The 16,434-nt window shown below is 53.9% G+C and overlaps 1 protein-coding gene across 4 annotated transcripts in view; it reads left to right on the forward strand.

Moving 5' to 3' along the window:
* The window catches only part of IPO13 (importin 13), a 43,046-nt gene that overhangs the window by 17,000 nt on the left and 9,612 nt on the right, over nt 1–16,434 (forward strand). For 3 of the 4 annotated variants that reach the window (XM_067301087.1, XM_013943218.2, XM_013943219.2), the window contains 13 exons: nt 2,652–2,792; nt 3,516–3,657; nt 6,792–6,958; nt 7,438–7,558; nt 8,679–8,826; nt 9,224–9,405; nt 10,188–10,214; nt 10,994–11,128; nt 11,757–11,900; nt 12,325–12,405; nt 13,053–13,190; nt 13,704–13,800; nt 15,689–15,741. In XM_067301087.1, coding sequence (XP_067157188.1) covers nt 2,652–2,792; nt 3,516–3,657; nt 6,792–6,958; nt 7,438–7,558; nt 8,679–8,826; nt 9,224–9,405; nt 10,188–10,214; nt 10,994–11,128; nt 11,757–11,900; nt 12,325–12,405; nt 13,053–13,190; nt 13,704–13,800; nt 15,689–15,741 — 1,576 coding nt within the window. The remainder of the gene's footprint in view (nt 1–2,651; nt 2,793–3,515; nt 3,658–6,791; nt 6,959–7,437; nt 7,559–8,678; nt 8,827–9,223; nt 9,406–10,187; nt 10,215–10,993; nt 11,129–11,756; nt 11,901–12,324; nt 12,406–13,052; nt 13,191–13,703; nt 13,801–15,688; nt 15,742–16,434) is intronic. The other variant, XM_067301089.1, reaches the window with a different exon arrangement.

The raw sequence follows: 16,434 nt of genomic DNA on the forward strand, positions 1-16,434 counted from the left end.
TTAAATACAAAGATACCAAATCTTGCTCAGGAAAAATGTACCCCAAATCATTGGGGTCTGGAGAAACATACAAGGAAATGTCACCATATGCTTGCCACATTCATACACTCTTTCATAGGCATTCCCAATTGTCAGCTGTTGGAGACAGGCTACTTGATTGGGTGGTCCAAAAGCCTAATCCAGCTGAGGTGGTCTTGGGTTTTCCTCCTGCCCTGGTTTGATTGTACTGGAGATGGTCAGCAGTGGCTTGCAGAAAGGCTGAGATGTGGAGAAGTTTCTGCCAACAAACATGCTATCTGTCTCCTGGCATACGCTTTAAGGACTCTTTCTCTGCAGGCAGCCTTGCCTGGCTGCTTGCCTGGCTGCAAACTTTCCCCTTCTCTGTGCTGGCTTTGCTAAAGCAGATGGCTCTGAGCCTTCTCTGGCGTCTGGGTGCTTTCTAGGCTGACCTTGGCTTGGGAAGGTTGCTGATGAATATGCTGGTGCATGGCTTGGGAGTGTCTCTTGGGTTACTGGTTGAAACCACTCACCTAGGCTAGGACTTCTCCCTCCTAACCATGGACTCTTACATCTGAATTATCTGCTAGATGTCTGCATAGGCAGTGAAGAGAGTAAGGGGCTTCACAGGACTTGATCCACCTGACCTTTGAGATGTTTTTATTAACATAGGATGAGTTGCACCCTGTAAGCAAATCCATTTGTGGTTCACTCTGGCTTTGCAGGGAGTCCAGAAGACTAGCTCAGGTCTAGACATCTGCATTGTGGGTCTTTAGGAGTTTATGACAATCCTGCCTCTGCTGGTTCACTCTAAAGTCATGAAAACATCTCTAGGATAGTGTGAGGCCAATGCTGAGGAGGAAGGACAGGTTTTGCACTATGCTGGAGCAATGGAAAGCCCTCTGTGCCTTTCTGTCTAGGTACTGGCCTTGCTGTAGTTGAGGTCAGTCCAAGGGAGCATGGCTCCCAGGGAGACAAGCTGGTGAATTCCTGAATTCTCCAACAGCACCATAGCACAGGTGTTCCTGCACTACCATGTGCATCACTCACAGTGCATTAGAGACTTCAAAATGTTACATCCAAAAATATCTGCCCTCTCCGCCATGAGATTTTTCTCTGGAGGAGATTGGGAGGGAAAGTGAGGCAATGACCCTTTGCCAGCACACAGCCTAGCAGGGTGCTGTCTCCTACCAGGGCAGAGGGGAGCTGGGACTGGAGATGTGCTGTTTCCTCTATCTTCTGGTGCTGGCCCAGACCTAGAAGTTGCTGCCCTCAGCATGGTTCTCCTCCTGTGCTGCTGGCATAGGATGGCTCTGCCCACTCTCGGATGAGTGGGCAGAGCAAGAACTGCCCACGTACTGGGCAGCAGGGCAGCCCTGCAGTTCTGGGTGAAGATGGGGTTCTCTTAGCATTTACACCTTTTCCCCATGGTAGGCACAAGAGAACTAGCATCACGTGTGCCTCCCGGCCTGTGTATCTCTGGCCCCAGTACCTGCGTGTGGCAGGGCAGGCAGGGAGCATACAGAATAGCTGCATCTCCAGATAACATGCCTCGCTGGCCAGGTAAATGACATACCGCTGATTAGCCTCCAGCACAGCCTCTCTCCAGGGGCCTTGGGCTGCATTTCACCTTCGCTGCCTCCTTGCTTGTTGCCTTGGTTACAATCGCTTATCGGCAGCAGAGGGGAGACTGACATGCGTGAGATTGCCCAAGTGTGGGCCTGGAGTGCTGCCGTGCTGCTCACGGGGAGGGAGGGGAGTGCAAGCATTCGGGGAAGAAGTGTGCAGGGCTGGGGGAGCCCTGGGGGCCCAGAGGATGTGCAGTGGGGCTGGCATCCTCTGTGTCGTGCAGTAGTAGGAGTCTCGGAGGGTGGCAGCCCGTTCCATCTAGTTGCACTGGGTGCTTATATTTTGGTATGGTAGGCACTGCCTGACTTTCCCAATGCCTTTCATGCTCATTCACTGGGAGAATCCCTCAGCTCTCTATGCCAGTGAATGGGGCAAAGAGCAAGGTCTAGATTCATCCATGCCTTAGGCAATGCTGTAGGATCCTGCAGCTTGCTGCTTCCCACTGACAGTTCTGGCTGCCTTTAGTGCAGACCTAAGAAGCACTAGTTGTAGGCAGTGGTGATGAAGGGCCCAAAGGACTGCAGTGTCTGCCCTTTTCCTGCCTGCCATCTCCCATTCGCCCTGCAGAGCTATGCTGTGAGCTGAGGTTCAGCTCACTTGGAGCCGATTGTGGCAGTGACAGTCAGTTACTGCTAGCCCTGGGTGTGCTGTGCAGCACTGCTGGACAGGTACAAGTCACAGGCAGACATACTTCTCCTTGGCATAATGGGGAATTTGGACAGAGCTTATGTGGTGTCATGGCAGCTGACTCAACCCTTTTCTCCACCTGCAGAGGCTCCACTGTTGGAACACCTAGGGCTTCAGCTGTTGGGCTTCATCCAGCAGGGCATTGCCACTGGCTGGGAGGAGAGTTCCTGTAAGCAACAAAGTCTTCAGGATTTGTCTCATTCAACAAAGCAGCCTTTAACTAGGGAAAACTGAGCAGGAGCCCTGGGAACGTGGCAGGAGGGACTGTCTCTTTTAGAAGCCAGTGCTGTGGAGCTGATGGAGGCAATGCCCTGCACTGATTCAGGCTCTACTTGCAGGTATGTGAATACTCTCCTGAAGCTCATCCCCCCTGTGCTGGGGCTTCAAGAGCAGTTGCGCCAGGCGGTCCAGAGTGGGGACATGGAGACATCGCATGGGATCTGCCGCATTGCTGTGGCCTTGGGGGAGAACCATTCCCGGTGAGTGCCAGCACCTCACTGCTCATGTGCATGTTGTGCTGTGTGAGGGAGCAGGGGAGGGTCCCCGGAAGAAGAAACTGGCCAGCTGATCCTTCCTTCTGCTTCAGCTCTGTGCCTGGACAAACCCATGTTGCTTGATATCTTGGTATCTTCTCCAAATGCTGGGCTGGAGGACTTGCCCCTGAGCTCCTGAGATGAGGCTGCTGCCCTGCACACACAACAGCCTTTGCTCCTTGCTTCTAGTGTTTAGGTGTGAGACAAGGGGCCAATGGGATTTCTTGACCTCCAACCCTGTTAGGGCAAAGGTGCAGCACAGAGCCCACACTTAACAGTGAAGGGATGTCTGTGGTGGGAAGGGGTGCTGGGGGACAGAGTATGCCAAGTACCACAGTTCACCTCTGCTTGAGGCCATTAGCAGCCCATGTGCTGCTGTGCTTCCTTCCTGCTTTGAGCATGGGGTTGGGTCAAATGCCTCCCAGAGGTCCCTTCCAGTCTAAATTACTCTGTGATTCCTGGTGCAATTCATGCAGCTCATGGTACCACCCTGCATTCAGTGTCCTTTTTCCAGTGTTGAGAATTGCAATAACAATGGAGTTTGGAGCAGCTCACTGTTTCCTTGCTGCTTCATTCAGGGTCTGTCCTGCACTGGGTGACCTGTGCGCTCTGTAGAGAGGCCAGGCCTGCAGCGTTGGTGCTGCTCTGACCATGCTCTCTGCTCCCCAGGGCCCTACTGGACCAGGTGGAGCACTGGCAGAGCTTCCTGGCCCTGGTTAACATGATCATGTTCTGCACTGGCATCCCTGGGCACTATCCTGTCAACGAAACCACCAGTTCCTTGACGCTCACCTTCTGGTACACACTCCAGGTTAGTGGCAGTCGCAGGGCAGCCTACCTTGGGGCTCCCTTCTTGTGCTTGAGGCAGAGCCTAAGACACAGATGTGTGGATGGAGCCTGGGGTGGAGGAGGCAGGGGATTGCAGCCCCTCAGGGGTATCTTGGGCCTCTGCCATTGTAGGAGGGAGAAAGGGGTCCCAGTGCAGGGTCCCAGCCATGCACCTGAGTTCTGAGCATACTGACAGTCCATAAGGTGAGTGAGGGCCCTTCCCACACACAGATTTCCTTGGCTGTGTTGCTTGGAACAGCTTGTTCCAAGCTCATTGCTCTTGTGTCTGGCTTCTGCTTGACACCTGTGAGCTTTTGGGGAGCTCCTTGCGGTGAGCGGCTGTGCATCAGTGAGCAGTGGGCTGCTGCTCACCTACTCATGCCTTGGACCTTGTGCCTGGGCTTCACCCTTCCTTGCAGTCTCCAGGGTGAGCCCTCTCCCTTGCTGTGCTTCATTTGTGTTGGTCTAGATGGACAGACAGAGCTGCCAGCTGTATGTAGGCACTGCCATTGGGATTGCAGCAGTGCAGTGTCCAGAATGGAGCCACAGGCTCCAGGCTGTGTTTCTTGAAAGGAGCAGCAGCTTTGGCTTACCCCTTTTTGAGGAACAGCTTGCTGCAGTGTTCAGTTTCTGGGCAAAATGAGATGATAAGGCCATGCCTGCTACTAGAACAGCCCTTCTCTTGGCAAAAAAGACTTTCGATGGGCTCCAGACTGCCTGTTCCTGCCTCCAGGGGTTTCAGGTGAATGTGCATGTTGGAGCAGGAGTAAACACTGGGAGCTTGTGACTGTTCTTCCTGGAAATTGGAAACTGTCTTTGGAGTGAAGACCCAGGGGTGTGTGTGAATGTCTGCAGTTAGCATGAGCTGGGGTTCCCTCCCATGGGAAGCAGGCCAAGAGCAGGTGTTTAGGACCCGTCCCTTTGAGGGCTGGGTCCACCCAAACAGGGAACACACACTGGCATGAAACAAGCCCAGCTGTAGCTCTGTTAAATGGAGAGCAGCCCTGCTATGGGGCGACTGGGCATTCTTGCTGCTGAGCGGTGATATGGTCCCATTTCCAAAGGGAGGAGGTGGCTGTTGGGTTTGGCTCTGTTTTTGAAGACCATGAGCAGGAGGCTGAGGAGCCTTGAAGCCTAGTCTGTCTGTATTTATCCCCCAAGGACTTCCAATTCCCGCATCCGTCACCCTGTGCTCACAGCCACTCTAAGAGAGTTTGTTCAGAAATGTTGGCCCTATGGCTTACTTTTTCCACCCTCAATATTCCTTGGAAGTCTGAGCCAGACTTCAAGGGCCTTGTTAACATAACTCATTAAAACTTCACACTCCAGTATTTTCCCAGCAGCAGGCCTGACTGTTTAGCTCCTTGCTGCATGCCTGCACCAGCTGCAATCAGAGAGGAGGGTACATGCTGTCTTACTGTGTGCTACACCCTTATGGGGCTTGCAGTCGTGCAGTCGTATCTGATGAGGAAGGTTAGAGCTAGAGAGGCTTCTGGCATGGCCTTGACCGGTGCAGCCAGCTTTCTGGAGAGGGGTCCAGCTTCCTGGGATCCAGTGCCCATAGCCCCATGTATTTTGGGAGTGGGGATGTAAGCATCCCTGATTTCATGAAGCTGCCATTGTGTCCCTGGTGTGCCTGGCCTCTGCTGTACCACACCATCTCCATCCACTCATACCCACCAGCTGGAACTCTGTCCCGCTGAATTTACCTACTTTGTGTGAAGACCCCTGCCTTGAGCCCAGGTTTGGGAGGGGTGGCCCAGGTTCACTAGGGAAGAGCAGCTGCTTTCTCTGATGCTTACTGAGTCTCCGTTTCTGTAGTGAGCCAGTGGCATGTATTTTTGCCTTGTAAGGCTGGGTTCAGATCACCAGGGCTGAGCACAGTAAACAGCCCCTTCTGTGTGATCCCATGGGTTGGCTCAGGGCAGGTGCTGGGCTCTCGGTTCCTTCCTGCTGTGTCCCACAGGAGCTGGCTGAAGCAGAGTGCAGCCAGCAACTCCTTGTCTCGCTGCCAGACAAGGACAGCCGTTACAGGGTCTTATGGCTCAGCGACAGCCTGTGTGATGGTAGGGGACAAGCCCCCTGAAGCAAATGTGTCCTGGGAGGTATGACCACTGCTCTGCAGACAAGCTTCACTATTGCAAGGGGTCAGAGGGTGGATGTTTGACCACAATAGGCGGCAGCTTTCGTGATACACTGGGACTCAATGAGGAGGTTCTCCTCAGCCTGCTTTTAGAGCCTTGCTGCCTCCAAGCATTAGTTATGGCCCAGGCATTCCTAGCTCCAGAGCAGATGAAATCCCGACCCCCTGTGGCTGCACTGAGCTGTGTGCAGGCTGAGGAGGCAGCAAGCTCCTCGCCTCCGCAGCCCTAGGCTCTGTCTGCCCCCAGAAGGGAGGGAGGCCTTGTCAGTGTAGCTCTCACCACTCTGGCAGTCTCCGCTGGCGGGAAGGAGGGTGGCAGAACGTCACTTCCATGGGAATGATCTATTTTTAGCCTCAGTTCATCCCCCCTGCTCCTTTCCTCTGCAATCTGATGCAGTGTGACTGAGCGTGGGTAGGGAGGGGGGAACGACGTCAGCGCTGTGCCAACAGTCCCCCTGCAGCAGAGTGCCCAGCTGAATGGTTGGGCTTTTCAGACTGGTTGAATTCCCCACATCCTCTTGGTGCTTCTGGGTTTGCATCTGTGTGTGTGTATGCAGGCGAGAGAAGGCTGTGCTTTCCAGGCACCAAAGTAGCTTGGTCTGAGCCTGCTCCACAGGGGATCCAAGGCGTGCCATGCTCCCAAGGCTAGGACACACTAGAGCAGTGCCATCCCTCTAACGGGACTGTCCTCAAATGCCTGAGGGTCAGCGCAGCTGCTGGGACTCCTGGCGTCTTGCCTTTAGGTAATACTGCTGCTCCAGAAGGGCTCTAGCTTCAGGGAGTTCTCCCCACGTTGTGCAAGGCAGAGCTCAGGGGACTCCCTCTGTCAGCTCTGTGAATTGAAAATGTAACCTCTGATGTGAGACAGATCCTACCAGCTCTGGGGAGATGCCTGTGAGCTCCTCATACAGCAGACGTGCTGGTTCCAGTTCCTTTCCTCGCAACACCTGTTTTATTCCTTCTCTTACCATCAGGATGATATCCTCTCCTTTGAGCCGGATAAGCAGGCAGTGTACCAGCAAGTGTACAGGCCTGTCTACTTCCAGCTAGTGGACGTGCTGCTACACAAAGCTCAGTTCCCCTCCGATGAGGAGTATGGCTTCTGGTCTTCAGATGAGAAGGAGCAGTTTCGGATATACAGGTACAGCTGCAGCTGAGGCCCTTCTTTGCCTGGGGGGCAGGAGCAGGACATGTTGCTCTGTGCCTGGATACGACTTTGGGCTCAAATGTGGGTTTGCTTACTAGGCAGGCAAGAACGCAGGTGGTGTCCTGCATCCCTAGAGCCTGAGCGCTGTGAGAAATGCAGTGCTGTGGGGAGACCCAAAGAAGGACATGGGCCCTTCTACCAAGGGCAGTTTTGGCTGTGGTGGTGGTGGTTTGGAGATAAGCTGGTGTGTTATCATGACATTGACTGCCCTGCCTAGGAAACACTAGGAGCAGGGATTAAGCTGAGATATTAAACTGAGACAGGACTGCAGCCATTAGCAATGTGCTTGTGTGGGCAGGTGTTGCCCATCTTCACTCTGCCAGGAAACTGGAGGGGACATAGCACATCCACACATGGAGTGCTTTGCAGGGGATGGTGATAGCACTTGGAGACCCCTGTGCTCTTCTCTGCAGGGTGGACATCTCTGACACATTGATGTATGTGTATGAGATGCTGGGCGCCGAGCTCCTGAGCAGCCTCTACGACAAACTGGGACGTCTCCTTACCAACACAGAGCAGCCATCCACATGGCAGGTGAGTGAAGGGACCTGGACACCAGGCTGCTAGGCAGGCAGAGAAAATGTACCAGCCCCTTGGGCAGCAGCAGAGGAGGCTGTCCTCGCTGTGTAGCGTTGAGGGCAAAGAGACGTGATGGAGAGGTGAGGAGTACGATCACCTTGTCAGCACATCAGTTGCACATCACCAAATCTGTAAAATGGATACAGGGGCTCTTCAGGGTCTGTTAGGTAAAGGAAAAGCTCTCCTTCTGCCCCTCTGTTCCTTAGTGCAGGCCAGAGACCAGCTGGGATTTGATCTTGGTCCTTTGTTGTTGTCTGTCTTGTTCTGGTGCTGCGTTATTGTGGCACAGCATTAATGCTGGAGGCCTTCCACATCCTTTCTGCATCACCACCCTGCTGCTCTGCTAAACACAGAGTGCCCTGGCTGACTCCAGGGGAAGCAGCTCTGCAAGGGTGATGTGGAGGGCCCAGGTTTGCTTTCAGTGGTTGCCCCTGTTGGTGGGTAGCAAGCTGCCTCCCTCCCTTGCGCTGCTGCCCAAAGCACTGCCCTGAGCAGAACCAGAGCAGTGGGGTGAGAGGAGAGTCTCTGGTAGCCCAGTGTAGCTGACACTGTGAATGCAGATAAGAAGGCCAGGGTGCTTCTGTAGAGCAGGCTAATCAGCATGTATCTGCTCACCTTGGCATCCTCATCAGCCAGCCATCGCTGTCAGATTCGGGTGGTTGGAATAGCGCCTCGTTCATCACTGTCTGCAGCTAAGCCAGTAGCCAGCCAGCAGAAGCAGTGACTTGCAGTCTGGGCGCAGCTCCCTGCTGTCTGAGCGTTGAGATAGTGTCTGTCACACTGGCAGTCTGCTGACGCTCATCAGGTTTAGGCTGCAGTCCCATCAGGTGAGATGCCCGCAGTTCTTGAAGGGTGTGGACAACTTTCACATTGTTGATGTGTCCTTTAGGCAAGCTGGGATGGATATATCCTAAAGCCTGTTGTGCGTGGTGGCTCTGACTGTGCAGTTGTCTCCAATTTTTCGGCTTCCTTGCCCTCTATGACTGGAGTCTGAGCTAGTCCCTGGCATGTGGGGTGGGGAAGGCATTGGTGGTCAGCACATGGCTCTGACAGAGTCCCTCTTCCTCTCTGATAGCACACAGAAGCCTTACTCTATGGGTTCCAGTCCATCGCTGAGACTATTGACGTGAACTACTCCGATGTGGTTCCAGGACTGATTGGCCTCATTCCCCGGATCAGCATCAGCAACGTGCAGCTAGCTGACACTGTCATGTTCACGATTGGTGAGGCCTTTGCTCACATGCAGGCTGGGGAGGGAACCCCTCTGGGAGGGTCCCCTGCACTTGGGGAGCGGGGAGCTCTAACTGAGATCACTCTTGCTGAAGCTGTCCTGCACAGACCCCTGCCAGTGCCACCCTCTTCTGAACTGGCACTTTTGTGCTGAGTCCTCTGGGCTTCAAGCCACTTGCTGTGTGTTCTGCTCTGCCTACCATCACATCACTCCTGCCATCTGCTTTGGAGTTAGCCCAGGCTCTCTTTGGCTGCAGAGCTCTTGCTATCCCTTCTCAGGGAAGATTAATAACAATGAAGAGCAAAGCTGAATGGCCCAGGATGTAGAGAACAAGCTCCCTGACTGCCACAGTGCATACCTGCAGTCTCTGATGCTGTCCGTGTGTGCAGGGGCCCTGTCGGAGTGGCTGGCTGATCATCCCGTCATGATTAACAACGTGTTGCCACTGGTGCTCCAGGCCTTGGGCAACCCTGAGCTCTCCATCTCCAGTGTCTCCACCCTGAAGAAGATCTGCCGGGAGTGCAAGTATGACCTGCCACCCTACGCTGCCAACATTGTTGCTGTGTCACAGGTAAGAGCTGGAGCAGATGAGGCTTGGGGTCCTTAGGCACTAAGGATCCCTTTGGGGCTGGGCTCTGGGGGCTGCCAGAGCCTGCATGGGAGCAGGAAGGAGCTGACAGAGGATATGAGCCTCTGCTTTTAGAGCCAAGAGGATACCATCCCCTTCCCTGAGGGGAATCTGCGCTGCAAAGTGGTGGATGCTGGGGAAGTACAGGGGGAGAGGACTGCAGAAAGTGTCTGGTTTCACATGTTCTCCATGAAGACTTCTTCTACTGCCACTTCTGGAGACAGAATACTGGGTTAGAGGGACCATTGGTCTGATCCCCCAAGATCTTTCATAAACTCTGAGCACTGCAGTAAATGGGTAGGGCTGGCTCAGAAGAGCTGGTTGGAGACATCCCAGGTCCTGATATTCACCTGTGATAACTTTGCTCTTGAGGGCAGTGTTGATGAACCTAGTCAGGTTTTCCGTGGTGAGCTGGTGGGTCTGCAGCTTCTTTCTGCTGGGTGAGCTGAGCTGTCCTGCTGCAGAGCCTGTCTGAGTCCATGGACTCCCATCGCTGGGTAGCTGTGTGGGATGGGTGCAGGGAGGAGAACTTGGTGCAGGATGAGGCTTTTGCTCCTGGCCTGTGGCTGGTCGTGAGGAGGCCTGCACAGAACTGTCTGCTGCTCATCCGTACCCAAATTGTTATCGATTGTCATGACCTCCCACTTCAGTCCCACCTCCCTAGAAGGGAAGAGGCTTTCTGCAGCACTCACACTCCTCTTTCTCTGTCCCTTTCCTTTTGGCAGGAAGTGTTGATGAAGCAGATTCACAAGGTAAGAGTCACTTGCCCACACCCCTGCCTCATTCTGTTTGTCCACCTCAGCCTTTAGTTGTCCTTGCATGTAAATGCAAGAAATCCCATCATGAGCTAAGCTGTTCCTGGAGGAGAGCTCAGCATTGCAACCAGTTTGTGTGGAGCCAGGAACACCTGGTGTCTGCCACTTGCTGCACTACTAATCTTTTGGCTCTCCATAATTGGACTGGAGCAGGGTTATGCTGGTGAGGTATTTCCTCATAGATAGGGAAGCCGCCAGGGACACTTAACTCTAGTGGTTCCTGACCCCTCCAAGCCTGAGGAGGCAGAGATGCCTCAGCGCAGCAGCAGGTTGCAAGAGGAAAGGGAAGGGAGGTTGGTGTGGGGACAAAGCCCAAGTTGTGCTTGCAAACAGCAGAGGGTGGGACACTTCACCCCACAGGGGCTGAGACAGGTCTGTGCAAAGAATCAGATGCCAGGGTAGGGTGAGTGGTGCTGGCATGGAGATCTCTGGGCACTAAACTGGTCTTTCCTTGAAGGGATGCTGGGGAGAGGATAGGTGGTAGCAGGAGAGCATCTGTTCTCCAAGCACTGGTAGGGAGCTGCCCCCTTCTCCTGCTATGGGATATACCTAGAATATCCCAGGCAGGGCAAGTTAAGAGCAGCACACCAAAGCTCCTGGTCCTTCTGGCTAGGCCTCAGGTAGCTGTCTTAGCTAGCAAGTAGGGTCTTTGAGGTTTGCTGGAGGGCTTCAGGCTGGGCAGTGACCTGCCCCTTTATGTCTTCTCTCTGACTCAGACAAGCCAGTGTATGTGGCTGATGCAAGCTCTTGGTTTCCTGCTCTCTGCCCTACAAGTGGAAGAGATCCTGAAGAACCTGCATTCCCTGATCACTCCCTATATCCAGCAGCTGGAAAAGCTGGCTGATGAAACGGTGAGTGCCCTCGTGCCACTACCTCCATCCAAAAGTGGCTTCTCCCACTGTCTGTGCTGCTGGCTGTAACCCCATGAGGTGGGGTATTGAAGCAGCACTATTGAACACAGGCTGTCTTTCCCCTCACCCTGAATAACTGTTAATTGCCCAACGCAGGCAGAGCAGTGCAGAGCAGAGTCCCACTAATCAGACTGAGCTGGGCTGCAGGTTTTTTTCCTTTGCAGCTACTCATCTGTAAGACCAGAGGCTCCTTGGCTCTTGCAAGCCATGTATTGTCTGGATCAGCATCTGCCTCCCTAAAGTAGAGCCCACGCTTTGGTCACGCAGCCTCCTCCCTCATGTGATATCCCATGTGTTGTCCCTGTGGGCAGCTGTCTCGACTTGCTCTCTGTTGGAGGAAGCTGTGGTGCTCTTGAGTATCCTCCAGGATTCGTCCACCAGTGAGGGTAGGTGGGAGGCCTCGTGGCTCAGCCAAGAGGTAGAAAGGGAAAGCGAGAGTGTGCAGTGCAGGAAAACCGCCTTCTCTGCCACTTTGCCTCAACAGTCCTGGCTCCTCAGGATCCCAAAGGCGTGACTGTGGTAGAGCACTGCCATCTGTATCACACTTTGGCTTTGTTTTACCTGGCAGCCCAATCCCTCCAATAAGCTGGCTATCATCCACATCCTGGGCCTGCTCTCCAACCTGTTCACCACCCTAGACATCAGCCACCATGATGATGACCATGAAAGCACCGAGGTCAAGAAACTGCCAGTGCAGCAAGGACCCAACCCAGTGAGTACAGTAGTAGTTAGATGCTCTTTGCCGTAGCCTAGCTAGAAGCCCTGCTGTGCACAGCTAATGCCAAGAGAGCCAGGAGGAGAGGCTATAAGGTGGAGTGAATGGAGAATGCAGTACCATGGAGAGGGTAGAGCTGGTACATTCCAGCTCCCTCAGCCCTTCCCACTGCTTTTGAGAAGGGCAGAGGTTACCTGCGAGATCCCTGTTGGCTGGGCACTGGTCTGAAGACAATCCAGGTACTACCTGCCAGCTATGAGCTGTGCCAGGCTGCTTCAGCAAGGAATGAAGTTTCCCAGCTTCAAAGAGGGCAGGAGGCAGTAGTCCCTGAAGGTTTGAATCCAGGCTGTACTTACCATTGAATCTTCCCTTCCAAGTGCCATAGGGGCCAGTTCTCTTCAGTCTGTCTTGTTCTTTGCAGGTGGTGGTGGTTCTGCAGCAAGTCTTCCAGCTCATACAGAAGGTCCTCAGCAAGTGGCTGAATGATGCCCAGGTGGTGGAGGTAACCAGGCTCCTCATGTGTTACTGTTTGCAGCTCTGCCTTTGCCCTTGCATCTAAATTGGGGGTAGGAAAGGACAGCCACTGGGTGATGCTGCCCAAATACAGAAGGATGCATTTCCATCCTCCTGTATTTGGGCTGTCTTCCTGGGCTGCCCAAAACACCAGTACTGTTTGCTGTCACTAGCACCATCCTGCAGTGCTTGTCTGTGTTGCCCAGATCAGCTCTACTCCTCTCCAGTTATATAGGCCCTGCCATCATCAGTGAAATGAGAAATGGGGTCTACTGAGTGCTTGTCTGTGTTCCCTAAGGGAAGAGCTCTGCTCTGACCCACACCTTTGTCATCTTTTCTGGAATTTCTCCAGTTCACTCAGTCCAGTGATTTCCAGGTGCAGCATCCCACCAGGCACTGTTCTCCCTGGCACTCAAGATGCCTTCCTGCTGCAGCTGGAGGGGTGTTTCCTGGTGGGAGCATCCAGTGCTGCAGAGTAGGGCAGCATCACCACAGCAGATCTGAGCCCTCTGCCTGGCTGTTCTCCGTGCCTCATTGCCACCTCTTCCCTCCCATGGGACCTGTTTGTCAAGCCCTGTCCCACCAGAAGAGGGTCTCCTGAAGCCTGTTGCTCACTCTGTCCCTCCTCTCCCACAGTCTGTCTGTGCCATCTTTGAGAAGTCTGTGAAGACCCTTCTGGATGATTTTGCCCCCATGGTGCCTCAGCTGTGCGAGATGCTGGGGCAGATGTATAGCACCATCCCCCAGGCGTCTGCCATCGACCTCACACGGCAGGTAAGGAGCTGTGTAAGCAAGTCTGGCACTGCGGCAGGGTGGCCCCTGGGCTGCCTCCACTCATGCCTGCATCCCAGGAGGGCTGCATGTGAGGCAGGCTCTGGATTGGAGAATGGGGCTGGTGTCGCTCCTTGCCTTTGCCTCAGCGCATCTCTCACTGCTTCACAAGGCTTCCTGCCAGCTGCCTCTTGCTCCTGCCTAGCCTTGGTATCCCATGCGTTTAATGATCTAATCTCACTGCTCTGGTCTGGTCACCATCACAGGCAGTGCTCTTTGCCTCTACTGAAGCAGTAACCCCCATGCAGGGTCAAGCCCGGTTCTCTCTGCCCTCCTATTATGGGTTAAGCCATATGTTGCTGCACCCTGGACTAAAGCATGCATCCCTGGCTTCTCCCCACTGTGGCTGTGATGGGTGCAGAAAGTCCTGTGCTGACCAGCCAGGCTGCCGTTCCCCGGGAAGGCTGGGAGTGTGCAGGGACAGCAGCAGCTTCAATCCTTCTCTGTCTCTTGCAGCTGGTTCACATCTTTGCTCATGAGCCTGCCCACTTCCCTCCCATCAAGGCCCTCTTCTTGCTCGTTACCTCGGTCACGCTGACCCTTTTCCAGCAAGGTACGTGTGATTGATTCTTCTTCATGCTGGGGCTATTGTCAGGCTGTTGCATGCTTGAGGTCTGGAGGCATCTTACCAGGAATGGCTGTTTTCACTCCTAACTAAGCTAACAGGCCATGTCTGTTCTTGGATTCATCCCAATCCCTGGAAGGTGGGTACCTTCCTTACAGGACTGCAGAAACAGGAAACCCCAGTGCAAGACTCTGAACTCAAGTGACAGCCTGGTTCTGCGCTGGGACTGGGTGTCTTGCTGTGTTGCAAGAAGAAGAGCAGGGGCTCCAGTCCCAGCTTGGCAGTGAGGCTGCATTCAGTGGGCGATGCTAGCCTTTCTCTGTGGGTCAGCAGTGCTTGTAGTGGCCAGGAATCAAGCCCTTGTATAAGCAGAAAGATGTCTCTGAACACCTGGGGAACTACCTTTTCAGAGCCACTGCTGTGCCCAGCATCCCCATGCTGGGGACAGTCCCGTGTTTGGCTTGCTGGCTGCATTACCCGCTTGCTACAAAAAGAAAATTGGGTTAGGACAGGCCCCTCAATGCCATAGCTCCCTTCAGCCTCCTGGTGACTTGTCCTGTGACAGGGACAAGTGCACAGTGGAGCTGCAGGCTCTGGTTCTTCAGCACCTCAGTTGTTCTTGTATGGCACCCAACAGGTCTTGTTTTGTGTTCACAGCCTGATGCTGGATAACATGATGCCTTCCCCCAGTACAAGGCTCAGAGCTCCCTAGAGAGGTGGGGGATCCGTGAGGGCCTGTGCTTCCTTGGGACACCTCAGTCTGAGCAAATCCTTCTGTGCTAAAGTGTTACTTGGGTCATGGGCAAGTGAGCTGGGCTTATCCAGTGATCAGATCCCCGCTTCTGTCAGTGGCGTGCGGATGTATGTACAATAAAGTCCTCTCAGCTCAGAGCCTGGGGAGGCAGAGATGCTTCTGGGCAGCAGCAGGTGTGTCTGCAAGAGAAAAGGGAGGGCTGGTTGGTGAGGGGACAGAGCCCAAACTGTGCCAATGCTTGGACATGAGCTTTGCTCAGGCAAGCGGCTGCCCAGCTCACTGTGTGCCCAGGACTGTGTTCCCACCTTGGGGATCATCTTCTGTGGTCAGTCAGCCCTGAGCAGAGCAAGCAGATTCTGCTGTCTGAGCACAAATGCAGCAGGAGAGGGTGGGACGCTTGACCCTGCAGGGGCTGTGAATGTGTCTGTGCAAAGAATCGGATGCCAAGGTAGGGCGAGTGGTGCTGGCATGGAGATCTCTGGGCACTAAACTGGTCTCTCCCAGAAGGACACTGGGGGAGAGGCCATTGGGTGGGTCCTGGACTGAGGGGCTTGGAGAACATCTGGGAAGGGGTGGGAGGGCAGCTGTGCCAGGGGCTCCTGAGCAGCTGAGGCTGGTGACGAGCATGTGCACGCCTGAGCCTGGCAGGGCCTGTCAAGTGTTTGCTGAGGTGTTGTCGTTCACTTGCAGTTATCTTCCAGGACCAAATGGTACTCTGAAGACACCCACTCAGTCCCCACAATGCAAAAGCTCTAATTCTCCTTGTGGAGATGGTGCCCAGCTAGCCCCTTCTCCTCCTCCTCCTCCTCTTCCTCCCCAAGGACACGAAGATCTCCTTGGCTCTGCAGCACCCAGGTGCTGGCTGGAGATCCTGGGGCTTCAGACCCGTTCCTTTGCAGTTTCTTTCTGTTCTTGGGTTCTCCAAGTTTCATGATTTTTTGTATGTTTTGTTTCTTTAACTTGCTTCAAGCTGCTCATGTTGCCCATCCCTTTCCCCACACACCCCTCCTCCCCTACACTCCTGTTTTCACTTGTAAATTCTTTCTGTATCACATAACTATATGATGTTGAGTTGCTGTTTGTATGATTTTTCTCTTAAGTTACATCTTTATTATATTTTAGGGCCCAGGGATCATCCTGATATTGTTGATTCATTTATGCAACTCCTGGCACAGGTGTGTTTTAGTTTCTTATTCATTCACTTTCTGTTCTCTCTCTTTCTCTTTTTAATTCAATTTAAACCTATTTTTAGCTTTCTGTTGACAACGTTTTTTTCCTTTTAGTTGAATATCGAGTTTCTCCATCTGTTTCCGTGGAAGTTGAAAACAAAACATTCTCCTTTAGTTCTGGGTTTGCACCATCCCCAGGGCAGTGCCCTTCTCTGCAGGGCAGCCTAGGAGCTGCCACCCCCTCACCTCTCACCTGGCCTCAGGGGCGCAGCAGAAGCCAGCATGGGGCACTTCGTGCTGCTGCTGCCACAGTCACACTTGGGTGACAGATAATTAGAGCATTAAATGGTCATTTTCCTACTCTTCTACCTGCCCCCTGTGATGGGTCCTCCAGGGCAGGGACCAGACTGAGCTGGCTGGCTTTCCCCAGGGCCTGAACTCTGCTGCTGGTGGGAGAAAGCCCTCTGCACGCAGTACTAGGCAACGTTTGCCTGAGTCTGGTACTGCACTGCTCATCCAGCAAAGCGGACTCTCTCCGTAGCTGCGGGCAGCAGCAGCCAGGGTCAGCTCTGAACCATCTGCTGAAGGGAGCAACATGCCTGCAATGGCATCTGTGCCTGGGCCTGTCAGGCCCTGGGAGCTGCCTGGCTCTCTGTGCCCATTCCGCTTGCAATCCTGGTCTCCCACCATGCCATACTG

This window comes from Apteryx mantelli, chromosome 8 (assembly GCF_036417845.1).
Source record: "Apteryx mantelli isolate bAptMan1 chromosome 8, bAptMan1.hap1, whole genome shotgun sequence".
NCBI lineage: Eukaryota > Metazoa > Chordata > Aves > Apterygiformes > Apterygidae > Apteryx > Apteryx mantelli.